The 16,597-nt window shown below is 41.4% G+C and overlaps 1 protein-coding gene across 1 annotated transcript; it reads left to right on the top strand.

The window, feature by feature from the left end:
* Window positions 1–5,618: 5,618 nt before the first annotated feature.
* Window positions 5,619–15,822, top strand: ccnf (cyclin F). The gene is made up of 17 exons (XM_080487291.1): window positions 5,619–5,895; window positions 7,167–7,321; window positions 7,508–7,614; window positions 7,694–7,761; window positions 7,903–8,099; window positions 8,332–8,385; window positions 8,596–8,700; window positions 8,858–8,935; window positions 9,404–9,558; window positions 9,894–10,058; window positions 10,233–10,356; window positions 10,465–10,645; window positions 10,734–10,821; window positions 12,263–12,362; window positions 12,484–12,617; window positions 13,627–13,802; window positions 13,969–15,822. The coding sequence occupies exons 1-17, from the start codon at window positions 5,883–5,885 to the stop codon at window positions 14,424–14,426; spliced, it is 2,358 nt and encodes a 785-aa protein (XP_080343417.1). The 5' UTR covers window positions 5,619–5,882; the 3' UTR covers window positions 14,427–15,822.
* Window positions 15,823–16,597: the final 775 nt, after the last annotated feature.

Genomic DNA, 16,597 nt, shown 5'->3' with positions numbered 1-16,597 from the left:
CATGCCATGTATCCTACACGTTCACTTTCCTACTTGCTCAGTCATTTTCCACTTGTGATATACCCCCAAGAGAAGTCTCGACTGTCTTTTTGACACACAAATTATTACCAACACTCCTAAATGTGAGCCTTATACTGTAGTTATATAATTTTCATCAGGCTATGCCAAAGAAATTGGATTACTTATCACCTATGAAGGGAAGGAAATTAAATTAGTTTTTAATTCTTTAGTCCCTGAAAATAGGGTACAAGCCTGTTCTAAAGAAGACTGACTAATGTTTGAGCTTTAAAGGATTATGAGGTTTCCTTGTAGGCACTTTCCTGGAGAGCGAATGAATGTAGCTTCACATCTGTGAATAGGTGATTTCTGTTAATGTGTGGTCTTGCAGGATGAGATACACAATTACGTTTTCCTTTTTGTCTTAAGCATTTGTTTTTTTTCATATAACTAAACGAACACCAGATACGAACATCCCCATAGAAGCACAGTAGACACGTACAGCCGGCATGGAAGCAAGCAGGATTACTGTATATGCGTTCTCCACAGGAAGGTCTCCATACTTGTCCTTCTTTACCCTTGAGAGGTGGTATTGATCACGGACACATGATCCTGGGCAGCAGTTTAGTCATGCACGTTATGGGAAAGTGTGTCTGTAGGAAAGAGGGCAGCTCTGACTTTCTGTCTGACTGATTGCCTTTTTGTCAGTGTGCCACAATGCCAAAGAGCTTGTTGAAGGCCAGCTTCCCAGTTGCATTGCCGTGTTTATCTGCCTGCTTCCATGGACACACATTAGCTAACGTCATCTTCTAAGCACACGTTAAGGTGTCCCTTCTTTCTGATTGTCGTTCAGATCATTTTCAATTGTGTTGAATAAAAGTAGATCCTGAGTTGTCATTGCTCTCACTTTCATGTAGGGATGGCGAGCTTCCCCTGTGGTGAGATTGCGCTCAGCCGTCCTGAACAGAACTGCATTATTGCAAAGGGAATTAATCAATGACTGCAAAAGGCAGTGAGAAGTCGTGGAAGTCTTCTCCCTGTCTTTATCTATCGACAAAATGAGAATTGATATAACTGAGTGACCCCTCCTGGATGTATCCTGCCTTTCGTTTACTGTCGGCTGTGATGAGCTCCAGTGCCCTGGGAGTTTTGGTTGGACTACATGGTGAAGAAGATGAATGTAAAGCTAGAACAACATAGATGCGCATGCAAACGCCTGCATACAAACGGGTATCATATCATAATACCTTTCAGAGTAAACATCAAAGGAAACACAAGTATTTACAGTGTGTCATCCAAATTGTAGCAACGGAGAGCAGATGTCCAATTACAGTACATTACGTATGGATGATGTTGATGTGGCACGCTTTCTGCCGTCACCATCGCCGTTTGCTATCTTCAGATCTGGGTTAGAGGTAGAAGCTTTTTTTTCACGTCATGAGGAGTATGTGACCTGCAAGTAGTGAAGTGAACCATCCTCATAAATGTTTCTGCTGAATTATTTACAAGGAAATTAATGGCGCAGTGGTTAGGAAAGGAGGCAGAAGAGCTGTGGATACAGATGCCGTTTGTGGCAGATGGCACAGAATGTGAAAAAGTGACAAATCTTTTTATTTTGGATGAACAGCAAGGGGGGGGGAGCAAGTCAAGGGAAGTGCATCCACTTCGATTCTTCCTTTGGCTTATATATCAGTGAAGAATTCACGTGTGTAGTACACAGTGATAATGTAGTACGTTTTAGCTGCTTTGATGTACTCTCAATTCTTTAAGCTACATTGTGCCAGTATGCTGACACTAGAAAAATCATAGAAAGTGACCAGAAATTTAGATTTTTATCTTTTAGATGTGAAGTGATTTCCCCTCTGCCTTCTGAAAAAAAAAAAAGGGGGGGGGGGGGGGGGGTGGAAATCTACCTCTCCTTGCTGCGGGGAATTAATGTCCCTCTCCCAGAAGACAGTCATGCTGTCTGACTATGCTGTTTGTCACTCCAGTGAGTGACGCAAAATATGTTTGTTTGTGTGCCCTCTAATAATTGGTGCTGTACATATGATTGTTTTTTATTTGTACTGTATATTTTTACTGACATATACATTTGAATGGTTGATGTATGTATTGTATTAAATAAATGTTACATAAACAACGTCTTCTGTGATATTTTTTTGCATCCTCTTTGCCCTGCCAGTTTGGAGGACTTGTTCAGTTTTCAAAAGACATATGGGAGCTTTTGGTTGTTAAGAAAACAAACTGGTCAGCATCACTCAGAATAAATGACACCCCCTACTGGCAAAATATTAAAACTTAAACTGTTGTTAAGACTTGTCGCTTTGACAGTTTAACATGAGTATATTATACATTTGAAAGATTCATTTGTGTCATATACCCTGGGAAGTGCTGGGAAACTGGCGGGATCTGTGTTTAGGTCTGGGTAGAGGGGTGGGGAGGCCAGCCGGAGCAAAGTCCTGAAGGGGGGGAAGTGGTCAGTTGACCCGCTGGGGTCAGTGCAGAATACAGGAAACCAGATGGGAGCAACTCCTCCGCTTCTCTATCTCCATGACTGGATTCCTAAAGCAAGCTTTCAGCACCATTTGGCCTTTTTAAAATTTGAAATGACACAAAGGGACAATCTGTTGAATAATTATAGCCAGAGATATGCGTGGGGCTGAACAGCTTAACATGGTGAAGTTTGTATTGGAGCCATCTGGGGCCTGATGACTCTATTGCTGTTTATTTAAGTTTTCAATCAGCAGCATCTGTCCAAAAGACAAATCTGTCTGTCATTAGTCACTGCCTGCCCGTTGGTTCCAAATGATACCTTTGTGGTGGAATGGAAAATACATTCCAATTCTGCTTCAGACATTATGACGTCTGTTTTGGAAACCGGAGCAGAGGGTAACTACACATGCCTTGCGATGTAGTCAAATTAAAAACAGGCTGAGTGTGAATATTCTCATCATTTTTACTAAGACGTATAAACAAATATGATAAGACAATGTTAGATCAAATCACTGAAGAGATTCAAGAAAACCCAACTAACATTACACTAACTGCCAAACAACCTAATTTTGATTATTTCTGGACGAGCACCATAAGAAGAGATTGCAAATTTTCTATTATTTCATACATTCCCGCAAAATGATTCATTTTTACAAGGGTTTGGTTGTGGAATCACTATCCTTCCTCATTGCTCAGATTTGCTTTCACTGTACCTTTGTAATAACACATCCTTCACTGAAATTGCACAAGAAAATAATGGACAGTAGGCAACAAAACAGGTTTTTGTGAGTTCATTTGTGTGTGATTTTATGACTTTAATTGTTTTGTGCTGATGGTCAAAGCACTGTCTATTTCATTGTCCCTAGCCATTACTGGCCAGTTTGTGTTGCACAGAGAAAATGGCTGAGATTGGTTGGGGTTTCTATGGAAACAGTGCATCCAGTTAAGGATGTCACAGCCTCTGCCCTGTCAGTCAGCTGCACGATAATTTGATCATACTGCACCGGGAGTACCACATTCTACAGGAAAGACTTGTCCCAAACAATCTAAAAACATAAAGGCAATGCATTGTCTTTATGTATATCAAAGTTTTACTTTTACAGAGGATAAAAATGAGAAATACTGAGACAATGCTCTTTCAAATTACATAAAATATCATTTGAACCTTTTATGGCTTTTCCTTTGTTCTTCAGCGTTTGTGTGGTAAAGATTACATTCACATCATTTTGTGTGTGTAGGAAACTGAGTGACGAGGTCGGTAATGTGCTGATCAATAGAGAGTGTGTACCTGACAAATAATTACTACTGATAGTGTACTCTGCCGCTTGATGATCTTCTTCAAAAGGACCGGCCTTAAAGACTGCTCTTTTCAGCTGAGAAAGTGTGCTTTCATCACAATGAGGCACCCACACAGTGTTGTTAATCATTGTGTCATTCTCCTCAAAGATAGCTGCTACACAGGCCGAAGCAAGTCGTTGCTTTTGTTAATTTACACCTCTGCTTGGTCATGCATATTATCATCATACTATATTGTCAGATGAATGGGGGTGGGGGGGTTTGTACACATACTTGCATTATGTGCATGATGTGCAAAAGGACAAGGAAACAAACTCAACGGTTTCGTATTGTGTGCCATTGAGAGGAAAACGTTAATAATGTTTCTTCGACAAGAACTTTCCTTTTTTGTGCTCAACGTTTTTCTTTTTCTTTTTCATAAAGCCCACTTGGGTTAATTCTAGCTAATATTGATATTTCTGCCATTATCTAGCTCCATTGGAACCGTCTGCTTTGTCCAATAACCACTTTGTATCCATTGCCAATAGAGACACTTTTTCTGACAAACTTACAATCTGAAAATCTGTCTGGCTATCATTTGTAGCTTTTTGTTCAATGAAAATCGGCCTTGTTGAAATTGGCAATTGTGATAGATCTGACAAGGCAAGCAGCTCTTGTTTTTTTTTTACAAGGTTTTTTTATATACAATGTTCTCAACTGAAAAGAAGAAATCAAGTGACCTCCGGTGTTAACCCTAGTGACACCTAAAATGATGAACTAATATAACCCTACTTCAGATTGTGCTTTATTTATTCAAGCCCTTCTCTGACAATACTATTAAATAATAACATGTACTTTGATTATAGTCTATTTGGCTCCTCCCTGTTTTATTTTTCACAAGGGTACAGCAAGTTGTTGCACTGTAGACTTGGGTAGTTTTGCACCTGATGCTTTAGGATACTAACCAAGGTCCTCACACTCATAGTCAAAACGTATATACAACACTTAAATTTACCAAACGGGTTTATAATCCATATTAATCAGTGACCAAATATGGGTATCTGTTTCATACTCATTCTGTATTGTACTTTAATTTCTTATAAGATATAGGAATAAAAAGGCTTTATGGTAAAATTAAATGTGACTGTGCGTGTAATAATTTGTCTCTGTGTGTTAGCCCTAAAATGGATTGGTGCCCTGTCCAGGGTGTACCCTGCCTTCGCCCATAGTTAGCTGGGATTGACTCCACCGTAACGTGACAATGAACTGGATAGAGCGGTTTTGAGGAAGTGGATGGATGGAAGGATGGATGGATGGAAGGATGGATAGATGGATGGATGGATGGATGGATGGATGTTATGGCACCAATTATGTCTTTTGGATATAATTATCAAAGTAGCATTAATCCAAACGAAAAATGCAAATAAATCCAATGATGCATATCTCTGCATATCTCGGTGCACTTTAAGATTTCATGTCGTTGATGTGGGAATTACCTTTCTGGATGCTGGAGCATCCGCTCTGCGCCTGTCCCTTTAAACGTGGTACCTTTAAACGGGAGCTCGGCTCTGACTACGTTTCCCACAATTCAAAGCAAAAGGTGGCTCTGAGGACATTCTTCATAAACACGTCTCCCAATCACACCTCTCTACCAGCGAGCGCGTACTTCGAAATGGCGTTACACTGCCCAATGATTGCCCGATACTCTACAGTTTATACCATCTGACCAATAGGCGCTAGTCACATGCCACACTGACCAATCAGAGGGCTCATATGGGCCAAATGGGCGTCATCGCTTTCGGCCAATCAGATTGAATGCGGAGTTTAAACACGGAGCGCGGGCGGTCCCACGGGGTCTTTGGGGCGGGGCCAACACGCGAGGACGCGTGCTTGAATTTGAATTCAGGGAAAGAGGCAACAAACTGTGAACATATTCACTAACTTGAGCGCCTCATCAAGAGACGAGACAGCACTGGAAAGCCTGGTATTTAGCTTTTTTTTTTTTTTTTCCTGTAAAAGAAGTTACGCTTCCAGGCATCACCACATCACTTACATCTCGCTGTATTTCTCCAAGCCGCCGCTGCTGTGTCTATCAGAAGAGATCTCTGCTTATTGCAATGAAAGCAGGCGGTAAGTCATTTTAATCAAATTACTCCTGCTAGTATAAATACGTGACTGTCTGAAGGTGTTGCTGTAATTTGTGAAACGGTGATGTATTGTTGCATTTTCAACTAGAATGGCATTGATATTGCAGTAGCCATCACAAACGTTAACGGGTCTAACTAACTACTGGTTACTGTGCCGATAAAGGTAAATTCTCTTCATCCGCACGACTAAAACCACTTTGCAAGTTGTTTTCGAGTGGATTCCCGTCAGGAATAATCAACATATAGTGTTCAAATCATTAAGCCTTGTGGTGACATAACGTCCCCAGTGTTGTTCCGCAGGAGGGAAAATTGGGCGCTCACTTGGTTTTCACTTTACGCATCCAGAAGAGCAGTAATCTGTCGCTACATGACTGCCAATGCCATCAAACATCATTTTATCATGTTATATACTCATTTTAAAAAGTCCAAGGAGTCGTCCTTTAAAAACCAAAAACCAAAAAAACAGAAGCATTTTCACTCATGTGAGTGGCTGGCCTGTTAGTAGATTTGAATGTGGAGCCATACCCTTCTCCTTGGTGTGCCAGGCTGTCTACAAACCTAAACCTCCCCTGGTCTGAGTTAAATGAACAGTAAACATTTGCTCGGCATATATGTGAGAATTGGTTTGCCAAATTTGCACTAAGCTGAGAAATGCTTTCGTGATTTTGTGTAGAACCTAAATGTGGCCCTCAGTTTTTATTTAAGACGTGTTCATACACTATGAATGCCTTGTCATCATGTTCATGATTATAAATGAACATATTAACAGTATATAAATGTGTAAATACATCCACACATACTATGCCTGCTCACTCATTTTGTAAAAGTTATGCCTGGAAGAATTAGGAAGATTTAAAACGTCTACAACACTGTCTCCTATTATTGTTAATTAATATAATTATCCAAAACAGCTCCTCTGTAACAACAAAGCAGTGAAAAAAATGCATTTTCATTGTTATAAAACATTTTTGAAATTAAAAAAACAAAAATTTGGGATTGTCATATGTAATCCAACTCATCTGTATATTCATTTTTACAAACATTAAGGCACCCATAAGTGTTCCTCACCCTCTTCAGTTTCAGTCTTTTCTTAATCTACTGTCCTTGTTCAACATTGACTTTGATACACAATTATTTTCCTGGTTGTTTGGAGGTGTTTTTTTTTTCTTTTCTTTTTTTCATTTGATGTGAACAAATATGGTCAAATATATGAAATTTTAACATGTAATGTATTTATTTATTTTTTTCTTTCAGCTATCCACTGCCGTTGTTTAAAATGCTACTCGGTTCCAGCACGGAAACGAGTTCGTAAGCGATCCTCAGCCCTCACCTTACTGTCTCTACCCGAGGAGGTCATTCTCTGTGTTCTCCAGTGTCTCTCTGCGGAGGATCTTCTGTCCATCCGAGCAGTGAGTAAACACACCGCACTCACTGTAACGTCACCACACGACCACTGACGTGGACGCGTTGTCCCGCCCCACTGTGGTGTCTCTTCGGCATCTTTCCACCACCTGCGCTGATCGCTCGAGGGATGAAACGATCGTTTTAAATACGTCTTCGGCTGAGGGACTAATTATATGAATCTCTTATCACAGGTTCACTCCCAGCTCCGGGACATTGTTGACAACCATCCCAGTGTATGGGCCAGGGTCAGTTTTAGAGACAAGTGGCCATCCCCCAACTCCTTATGGCTGTTTGAAAGGTATAGTTCTCTTACTTGAATAAACAATGTCAAGTTGCTTGTGTTGGCTTTTACTGTAATTGTATTTTTTTCCCTACAGAGCTGCTGAAAAGGGGAATTTTGAAGCTGCCGTGAAGCTTGGGATTGCATATTTATACAATGAAGGACGTAAGTTTAAGACTTTTGACTTGTTTTGGTTGTGGTCGTATTAGTCTTGTCCATTTTGGTTGAATGGGGTTTCTAATCTCTCGCCAATTTCGAGTGATCATCACACCTCCTCTCCACTTGTGCCTTCTTTCCCGCCTCCAGCATTATTGAGTGACGAGGGACGAGCGGATGTGTGTGGTCGAAAGGCTTCCCACTTCTTCAGCTTGGCAGAGAGCCTCCGCTCTCCGGCAGCGGATCCCTTCATCTGGGTGTTCATCCGACCACCGTGGTCGCCCACTGGCAGCTGCTGCAAGGCCGTGGTGTTCGATCGTCTCAAGGCCGAGTGTGATAGCAACATGGTGGGTTTCACCACTGACAGGAAAAACAAAAACAAAACGCAAAAAAGGCAATTCGGTGAATCAAACTTGCCGCACAACGACATTGGATTTTTCACTAGTTTAGTCAGATTGTTAAATCAGCACAACACAGAGTAAGGAGTGAATATTAAGTCAATTTGCATGACTGCTGTGATTTGAAGTGTACGGATGCACTGTGCAGGATTTGAGTTCTTCTTTTCACATTTCCCTGCAGGAGAAAAGGGGACCCCTGTTGTACTGCTTGGCCAGAGTTTTGCAGCTGTTTGAAGTGAGTGTGAAACTAAAACTGGCTGTGGTTTGTCTAGTTTCTACTAGTCGTTCCGCTGGTCATTCAGATGTATTGATTTGTCCTTGTGGGCGGGGGACAAGAAACTAGTCACAGTTGTCATGCATAGTATTCTTCTTTCTGTTAAGGCAGTTTGACAGTTTCCCCAAAATGTATCACGAACACGTCAAAATGTTGACGTCTCTTTTCCAGGGGGATGAAAAACGCTCAGATGCCATTTCGATGCTGGAAGAATCCTCGCAGGCCGGCTGTCTGAAGAGCTCCTATCTGCTGTGGGAGCACAGCAGAAAGGCAGCTGTAAGTCATAAAGTTAGTTTTCTTTTAAAAATATGCACCACAGTTGCTGATTATGTCAGTCAATGTTTCATTAACTGTAGAAAAAAGTTTCGTGACTGTGTGAAGTGACAAAGCCTCACGGTTAATTTGTTATTTGTGGGAATCATTTGAATTTCAGATAGCAGATCCGGGAAGGTACCTCCAGTGTATACGAAAGCTCAGGGACTACGCTGGCAAAGGATGCTGGGAGGCGCAGGTGTGTGATTGCAGATAAATGAACTGGTTAACGGAGCATTTTCAGTTTTTTGATTGCTTTTTTTTTTTTTTTTTTCAATTTGCGGTCTCCAAAACAGGGAAGTGTTTGTCTTTTTTAACAGTTTTTTTTTTTTATTATTATTTGTTATGCATTTGTTCCTTTTCTCTTTATTTCCCTTTCGTCGAATAGCCCTGATCAATGGGGAATTTCTTTCTCATTGAAATGTCATCAAGCTGTGTCAAGAGGGCTTGACAGTTGTAGTCATGCAGTTCTTTTCATCCCCACGCTGAATCATAAAAATGACTCACTTGAATGTCAAGCTATTTCAATAAAGCAGTAAATTAGAGCAGTGCTCCATCATATTGCTTTTTAAATTTAATTATTTTTTTTTTTTCATTCTCAATCCGAGCTGTAAATACACTCCCATACGTCATAGCATTGACTATGTGCCTGATTTCCTCTTCCTAGTTGTCGCTGGCCAAAGTGTGCAGCAGTGGGAATCCCCTGGGTTTGGAGCCGAAGGCCTGCTCTGACCTGGTCGCCCAGCTCTTCAGTTCCTCGAAGCAAGCGTCCCGATTCTGCGCTCCGTGCATCTTCAGGCGAGGCATCAAGGACAACATGAGGTATAGAAAAGCAGAAACGCCTTCGTGGCGTTGTTGACGTTATTATAGGCGATGAGTGACATACGCTCAGGCAATCTGGCCGTTGTGATGGCCTGCTGAGTTTCCGTCATCTGAGATTCATTTGTTGACTATACTAAAAGAGCGCATACAGCAGGATGAGCGAGCCAATCAGAAGTTTCCCTGAGAAGAGATGTGTTAGAATGGAGGCTAGGAATGAAGACGGACGAATAGCGAAGCTTACATCAAACATGATAAAACGCAATATATTTTTAAAGGTTTGATACATTTTCTTCCCAACCGTGAAAGTTCACTGTTCACTGTTCTGTCTGTTTTAGATACATCCTGGTGGACTGGCTCGTGGAGGTGACCACCATGAAGGACTTCTCTAGCTTGACGTTGCACGTGACAGTGGACTGTGTGGACCGCTACTTGGCTCTGCGCTCGGTCCCCAAGGCTCGCCTTCAGTTATTGGGGATCGCCTGCATGGTAGTTTGTACACGGTAAGGACACACATGCCAACCTCCTGTCTGCCCTTCGCATAATTACCATTTCTTTTAAAGACACGTGGTTGTAAATAGTTTTTAAGTAGATTTTGTGGGGGAACCTTTTGTCTCAAGACAAAGACGTTGTGCATTAAAAGCTTTTCCAACCGCGTTTGGTCTTTTTATTTTCAGCTACATGAGTAAGGAGATCTTGACAATACGTGAAGCTGTCTGGCTGACAGACAACACCTATAAGTATGAGGACCTTGTTCGAATGATGGGAGAGGTCGTGTCTGTGCTGGAAGGAAACATCAGGGTGAGTGCAATTACTGCTTCTCTATATGGGTGCTTAGGAGAATTGTTAGGTTGTAATGGGGAAAACAAGATCTGATATAGTGGTCTCTGCTCTGTCTCTCCCTTTCAGAGCCCCACTCTGCTGGACTATGGAGAGGTGCTACTCTCTTTGCTCCCCCTGGAGAGACGAACCACTCACCTATTCAGCTACATCTGCGAGCTGTCGCTGCTCTACTCGGCTCTCGCCTCGCCATCACCGGCCAAATTGGCCTGCGCAGCGCTGCTGCTAACCCGGGCGCTGCATCACTATGGTGATAACCGTCACTGCATCGCTTCACCCTTTCAACGCGCGCAGATAATGTTTTCAAACAGATTTTTACAGCGTGTTCTCCTCCGCAGCTCCCCTCTGGCCCTCCCTTTTGGCTGACTACACAGGATTCTCCAAACAGGACCTTGTGCCCTTTGCTGTGCTGCTTTATATGAAGTGGTGAGCATCTCGTTGTGTTGTGACTGGATTGGTATTCAAGCAAGTATAATGACCTTTTGACAAAGATTCCAATTGGGAAGTCGGACTGCATGTACCGCTTTTTCATGAAATTAAAATGAGCTTGCACGATTTAAATGTCATCTCCTGAAAATAATTGGAAACAAATGTGGAAGTCCACTATATTCCAGAGTAATGAGTACAGAGGAACTAATAACATTTTGTCTGTGAATGGGTGCCGCGTACGGGGCAGGGCACGACTCTATTCTAACACATTAGGTGTTGTAGCACCTGCATACGGTTATGCGGAGGGGTGTGTATGTCAGTCCTGTCCATTAGTGTGACGTCATGCTTGGAACTTCAGATGTTTACTGCATTAAGAGGAATGTAAACCTAGCTGAGGAGCAGCCAGATACACATGCACACACAAACAAGCTGTTCATGGTATATAGTATATACAGACGCCTGGTTAAACTGTGAAATATGAAGAACTCACTGTTCAAAACCTTTGTTTTCTCTGTAGTTGTCTGCCAGTGTTCATTAACTGCAACATGACATGAGGTTTTTCCCCCATGTGATCCCATGACTCCCAACAGCCTACATATGCATCCCCTATTCACATTAATGAACACTAGTATTTTGTCATGTCGGGGAGGGGTGCGACTGATGCAAGGGGACTCAAATCATCCCCTATAGCAAGTTGATACTCAATTACAGTTATTTATTTTGTATAATAGGTGCAGCTTTATTTCCACTACTCATTATCCCTGCTTAAAATGTCAGCATTGATGTCATATAACCGAGGGTGTTCAGTTTGACTATAACATGCATATTGATTTGTTTTAATTGTGCAGCTGAACACTGTCTGCGCCATACATTTTCAAAACCTTTTTGTGGAATCAGAAAAAAACACATTTATTTTTCCAGGAATGCCAAAAACAACAATATTATAAAGGATCTCGTCCCTTTTCAGATGTGATCATGTAACCCTGACGTCTACTGATGGATCACAGTGCTTTCTCTCTCGCGAACGGATAACAAGAATTGATTTGGTGATGTGTCTGGCTGTTTTCAGCATGCTTGTATAGACACATTGATTAGATATAAGATTGTTTATGACATCTGGTGACCAAGAAAATGGATGGTCATTAGGGTTTTTAGGGGAGCACAAACCACAGAGCTACAGTGCCATAAAGACAGTAGGAATATAATAGGGATGTATGGTGTATGAAGCCATCAGTGAATCACCAACTGAGTTACTGAAACGTGCCTCAGGGTGAGTCATTTTAATAGGTGAGCACTGTATGGGGAAACTATAATTCTTAAATGGACAAGTAACAAGATTTTCCCCCGAAGAGTTGATTATACTGGTGGATAAAACTCAGCTTGTTTTTTTCTCTCGTTCTGCAACCCCCCCCCCACCCCTTGCTTTCTCACTCATCAGTTTCAGCAAAGATATTCCCAAGGATTACAGGCATGTGTCTCTCACCGGTGTCAAGCAACGCTTTGAAGACGAAGCCTACCAGCACATCAGCAAAGAGGAGGTTTGTAATTCTTCGCTTTCCGTTGTGTTCCAATTATTTTGGTCTCCAAAAGAGCCCCACAATGATTAATTGGCTCTCACCGCTTGCTCCTTTTTAATTTCTTTCCTGTGGCATCACGTAGGTGATGTGCTTTAAAGAGCTTTCTCAAATCCTGGAGATTCCTGAGGAGCAGCCTCAGATGGAGCCGCTCAGTCCCACAGGTCAGCCAACAGACATCCACACCTTCCTGGCCTCTCCTTCTAACGCCAATAAGAGGTAGGTCTAGTTTGAGCTCACAGCATTTTTGCACCTGCATAACGTGCCACAACTTTATTGTGTTTGCAATATCATCGTGCACATTATACATATCGCAAAAGACTGACTAAAATGTAATCGATCGTTTCCGCACATTATCCATGACAGAATTTTAGATATGAAAGAACACAAAATGTTCAGTTAACTAAATAAAATCATATCGCGTTTAACTGATAGACAACTATACCTGGCGGCCACAAGCCAGAGATCAGAATCCCGTAAATCAAGAAAAAGTGACTAAAATCGTCAAATTGTTCTACACTTAAAAGCACAAAACAATTTGCAGTTCTTGTACACTAATGGCATAAGAAATGGCAGTTCCTGGATAGAAAAACATCTTAAAACAAACAAGTCACCATCAGTGTCTGTATTTATTGCCAATAATATTGTTATTGCACGTTTACCTTATGTCAATCAGCTGTTCTGACTCCTGTAAAACCTTTAAAAAAAAAAAAAATCTTTTTTATTGTTTGTGTCTACTTTGAAAATGGGAATAGGACTGCTGAAATCTTTCATCCAATTATTTATATAGTACTTTACTTTTCTGGTGACAAGCTCACTGCTCTAACATCTCTGCCACAAAACAACAGAATAAGTTAAATCCAATAACTAATCATTAAAATGAATAAAGACATCATACACTGAAACACAACCAAATAAATTCTTTCTGCTTTTCAATGTAGACACAATGAAATGTGAAGTCTGGCTCATATTGATTATCTGGTGAAAAGTTGTATTCTGCTGTTTGGTGCACAGATATTAGTGTGATTCAGAATTTGTGCGTAACAATGCATCAACGGGGAAACAGACCACTGCCCCCGCCTCCAGTCCTGGTCGTGGCTCGGCCTCCTGTGCGCCGTGGCATACCCACCCGTACAGCGCCTCGTCCAGAAGGCGTTTGTTTGTGCCATCTGCGACATGCTCCTGTGAGTCATTGTAACCCCCGTCGCTTGTCCACTCTCTCCCAAAGGAGGCGCGACGACAACATGGAGGCCAACAGGAGCAGTTTTGTGGCCACACCCACAGCAGAGCTGTCCAATCAGGAGAAGAGCCTGGTCGACAACATCCTGGACTGGAGTCTGGACACTTCCTCCTCTGGATATGAGGGGGACAGGGAGGAGAGCGAGGGCGAGAAGGATGAGGATGGTAAGTTTTGGAAATAATTTAGAGAGTAATCACTAGTTGGCCTCGAAAGGTGTATTTTACCAAAAGTAAATAATGTAGTTGGTGGAGGATTCATTTAGGGAATTCTTGATTCATTGTTTCATGGAAATGGCTTGTCCAAAGCAACATTGTATATTTTCTTTCACAGCTTCCATGATGACCATCAAGCTGCTCCCAACACCCGATGCCGACCAAAGACGGGAGCACTGCCGAGCTCTGTCCAGCGATGAAGATAGCTTCTGTGAAGCAGAAAGAGAGGAGGACAAAGATCTCCCGGGCAAGAAACTCCTCTCCGCTTCTGTAGATTTTCATAGCTCTGGATATTCGTCCGTTCAGAGCGTCAGCCCCTCATCCACATGCTCCTCGTCTTCATCGTCCCTCATGCCTTGCACATTCAAGACCTTTACGGCTTCCATGGGCGCGGCCTCTGCTAGTGCCCAGCCCGGCTTTCGCCTCCTGGTGCCCATGCAGAGGCCTCGGGGGGGCTCCAGCAAACAAGTGAAGAGGAAGAACGTGGCGGCTCACAGCGGAGGTGAGATAGGAAGAGAAGGGGAGGATTACGATGGAGAGAAGTATTCTAACAATGGAGGGTTCCTGAGCCAATAGACTTTGATTGTGTGAATGGGCTCGGGCTACTCGGTGATTTCCCCTCCAGCACTTTCTGTTTGTTCCGGTTGTTCCTCTTTTGTCAGTCTGCACTGGTTATTCACTTGCCGGAAGATCAAGAGACGTTTGAGTTAAAAGACGCATAAGGGAAAAACCTACCAAGAAACTTGCCTTTTTGTTGCATTACATTTCATTTACATGTTTACAGGCATGGAGCAATAAATATACCTCCTCAAATAACAAGGTCCACCGTCAGCTATAAAACCACTGGAACATTACTTGACTTCCCTCAGGACCATGGTACAACATTTTCAGTTTCATTGTTTTAGAGTGGCTTAACAACAACAACAACCTATCTCAGATCAGCTTAGTTTAAAAAGAAATGAAACCTGATGAGCTGGATTCCAGGTAAAGGGGGAATTTACTGTGATTGTGACCATAATCTCTGATGTGCACTGTCAGTACAAGAATCTGTCTTGTATTTGGTGAATTTTATGAATGGGTGACTTCTGCCATTCAGTCAATGAAATGGTTTGCAGCAAAATCCTAAAAGATTTGATTGCTAAAGGTTTATTTTTTTTATTTTTTATTTTTTTTCCTTCTCCGTGTTTGCCAAAGGTACTGTGGTGGCGGCATTTGTGTTTTCAGGGGCATCTACTTAAAACAAACAATTGTGAAGTGAGTCGTTTCATAGTCTTGTAACTATACATTGGTTTTGCTGTATGTAAATGGTCTATATTTGGACCAAAAGCACACTAGGAGCACCAGATAGATGTTAATGTTAAGGTATTAATACACGATATGATCATTAAGGTCTGCAGTTTGCGGAGTGTAGGATCATGAGCTCAATATGTGTCGTCCAAACCTCAGTATGTCATCTAACCGCTCTTCAACACAAAATGAATCACCTAGCAACAATGGTTGTCTTACTTTTTTTTCTCCCCCATCTAAAATAGGTTGAGCACATTAATCATCACATATTGTGTGTGTATTAAAATCCACATTTCTATGCTGGAACAATCGCAGCTGAAGTATTATTGATTTTCAGTTTCTGTCTTGCACACAAGTGGATGTATAGACACTAATTGATGCAACAAAATACAAAGGGCCTGATTCAGGACATTGAGCACATAATAGCTAAAGGATTGTGACTGACTGTAAATACTTTTTAAACCGTTACTCTGGACTGGTTCTCTCCTGTGGGTTTGTGTACATATAGTCTGATATGTATAAATGGGGGAAGAGAAAAGAACATGCCACTATTACTTGAATTTTTTTCCTTGCTTCATTCCAAAAGGCAGTGTTGTTTCTGTATTGTGCAGTGTTTTCTTTATACACCTGTGAATATGTAAGTTTTGTACTGAGTTCAAATAAAACAAGATATCATGCTTTGTTTACATTGTCACTTCATTAAAGCGGTCTGATTTAACCCTTTGAATACGGTGAAAGATCAGGAAGTTTGGTACTATAACCATGTCATGTCTTTTCCCATTAATTCTTTTTGGGACTTCAAAAAGCACGCTTGCAAGGAAAAAAAAAATACTAGGACTGCCCGAGAGCACACTGTTGGGTTTGGAGATCAAAAAAACAAATTCAAGCTGTTGCAGGAGCTCAATGAAACAATATATACTTAAAACAGTTGGACGAAATGAGGTGCTAAATGGTGGAAAACAAGTGAAATGTATGAATGTTCGTATTTGTAAAAGCACGGTACAAGTAAAACCCAGGAGAAGTAAAATAAAATTTAGTTTTAGATTATAGTGGCCCCTAAAAGTGAATAAAGCAGAATGGTAATAAAACAGCAAAAAATTAAGTAAAACTTTCATAGAGGAAGGATGAAATAAGGAGATAAACACCCAGGTATGAAATTATAAGATGTAGAGGTTCACACTTTCGCCTCAGTTAAAACATCATGGGTTTGAATACAGGTTGCATCTTTCTGTATAGAGTTTGCATATTTTTCCTGTGCGTGTGTGGGTTTTCTTCAGGATACTCTGGTTTCCTCCAACAGTCTAAAAACATACACTTCAATGTTAATGTAAATGGAATGTGATGGACTTTGCTCATGACCCGGGATTGGGTCCAGTGTATTTCATAATGTTATATAGAAGATGGATGGATGGGAATTAGGAAGTTAAAAGTTATAATCTATTAATGTCATGAATATATCT

This window comes from Lipophrys pholis, assembly GCF_963383615.2.
Source record: "Lipophrys pholis genome assembly, chromosome: 19".
Lineage (NCBI taxonomy): Eukaryota > Metazoa > Chordata > Actinopteri > Blenniiformes > Blenniidae > Lipophrys > Lipophrys pholis.
Note: the sequence above shows the minus strand (reverse complement) of the source record. Positions and strands in the feature narration are given on the sequence as shown.

Excerpts from the sequence above, each read along its gene's own strand:
- ccnf (XM_080487291.1), top strand. Across the intron at positions 8,100-8,331 it reads CCGAGTGTGATAGCAACATG|GAGAAAAGGGGACCCCTGTT; the intron begins GTGGGTTTCACC and ends ATTTCCCTGCAG. Across the intron at positions 12,618-13,626 it reads CCTTCTAACGCCAATAAGAG|GAGGCGCGACGACAACATGG; the intron begins GTAGGTCTAGTT and ends TCTCTCCCAAAG.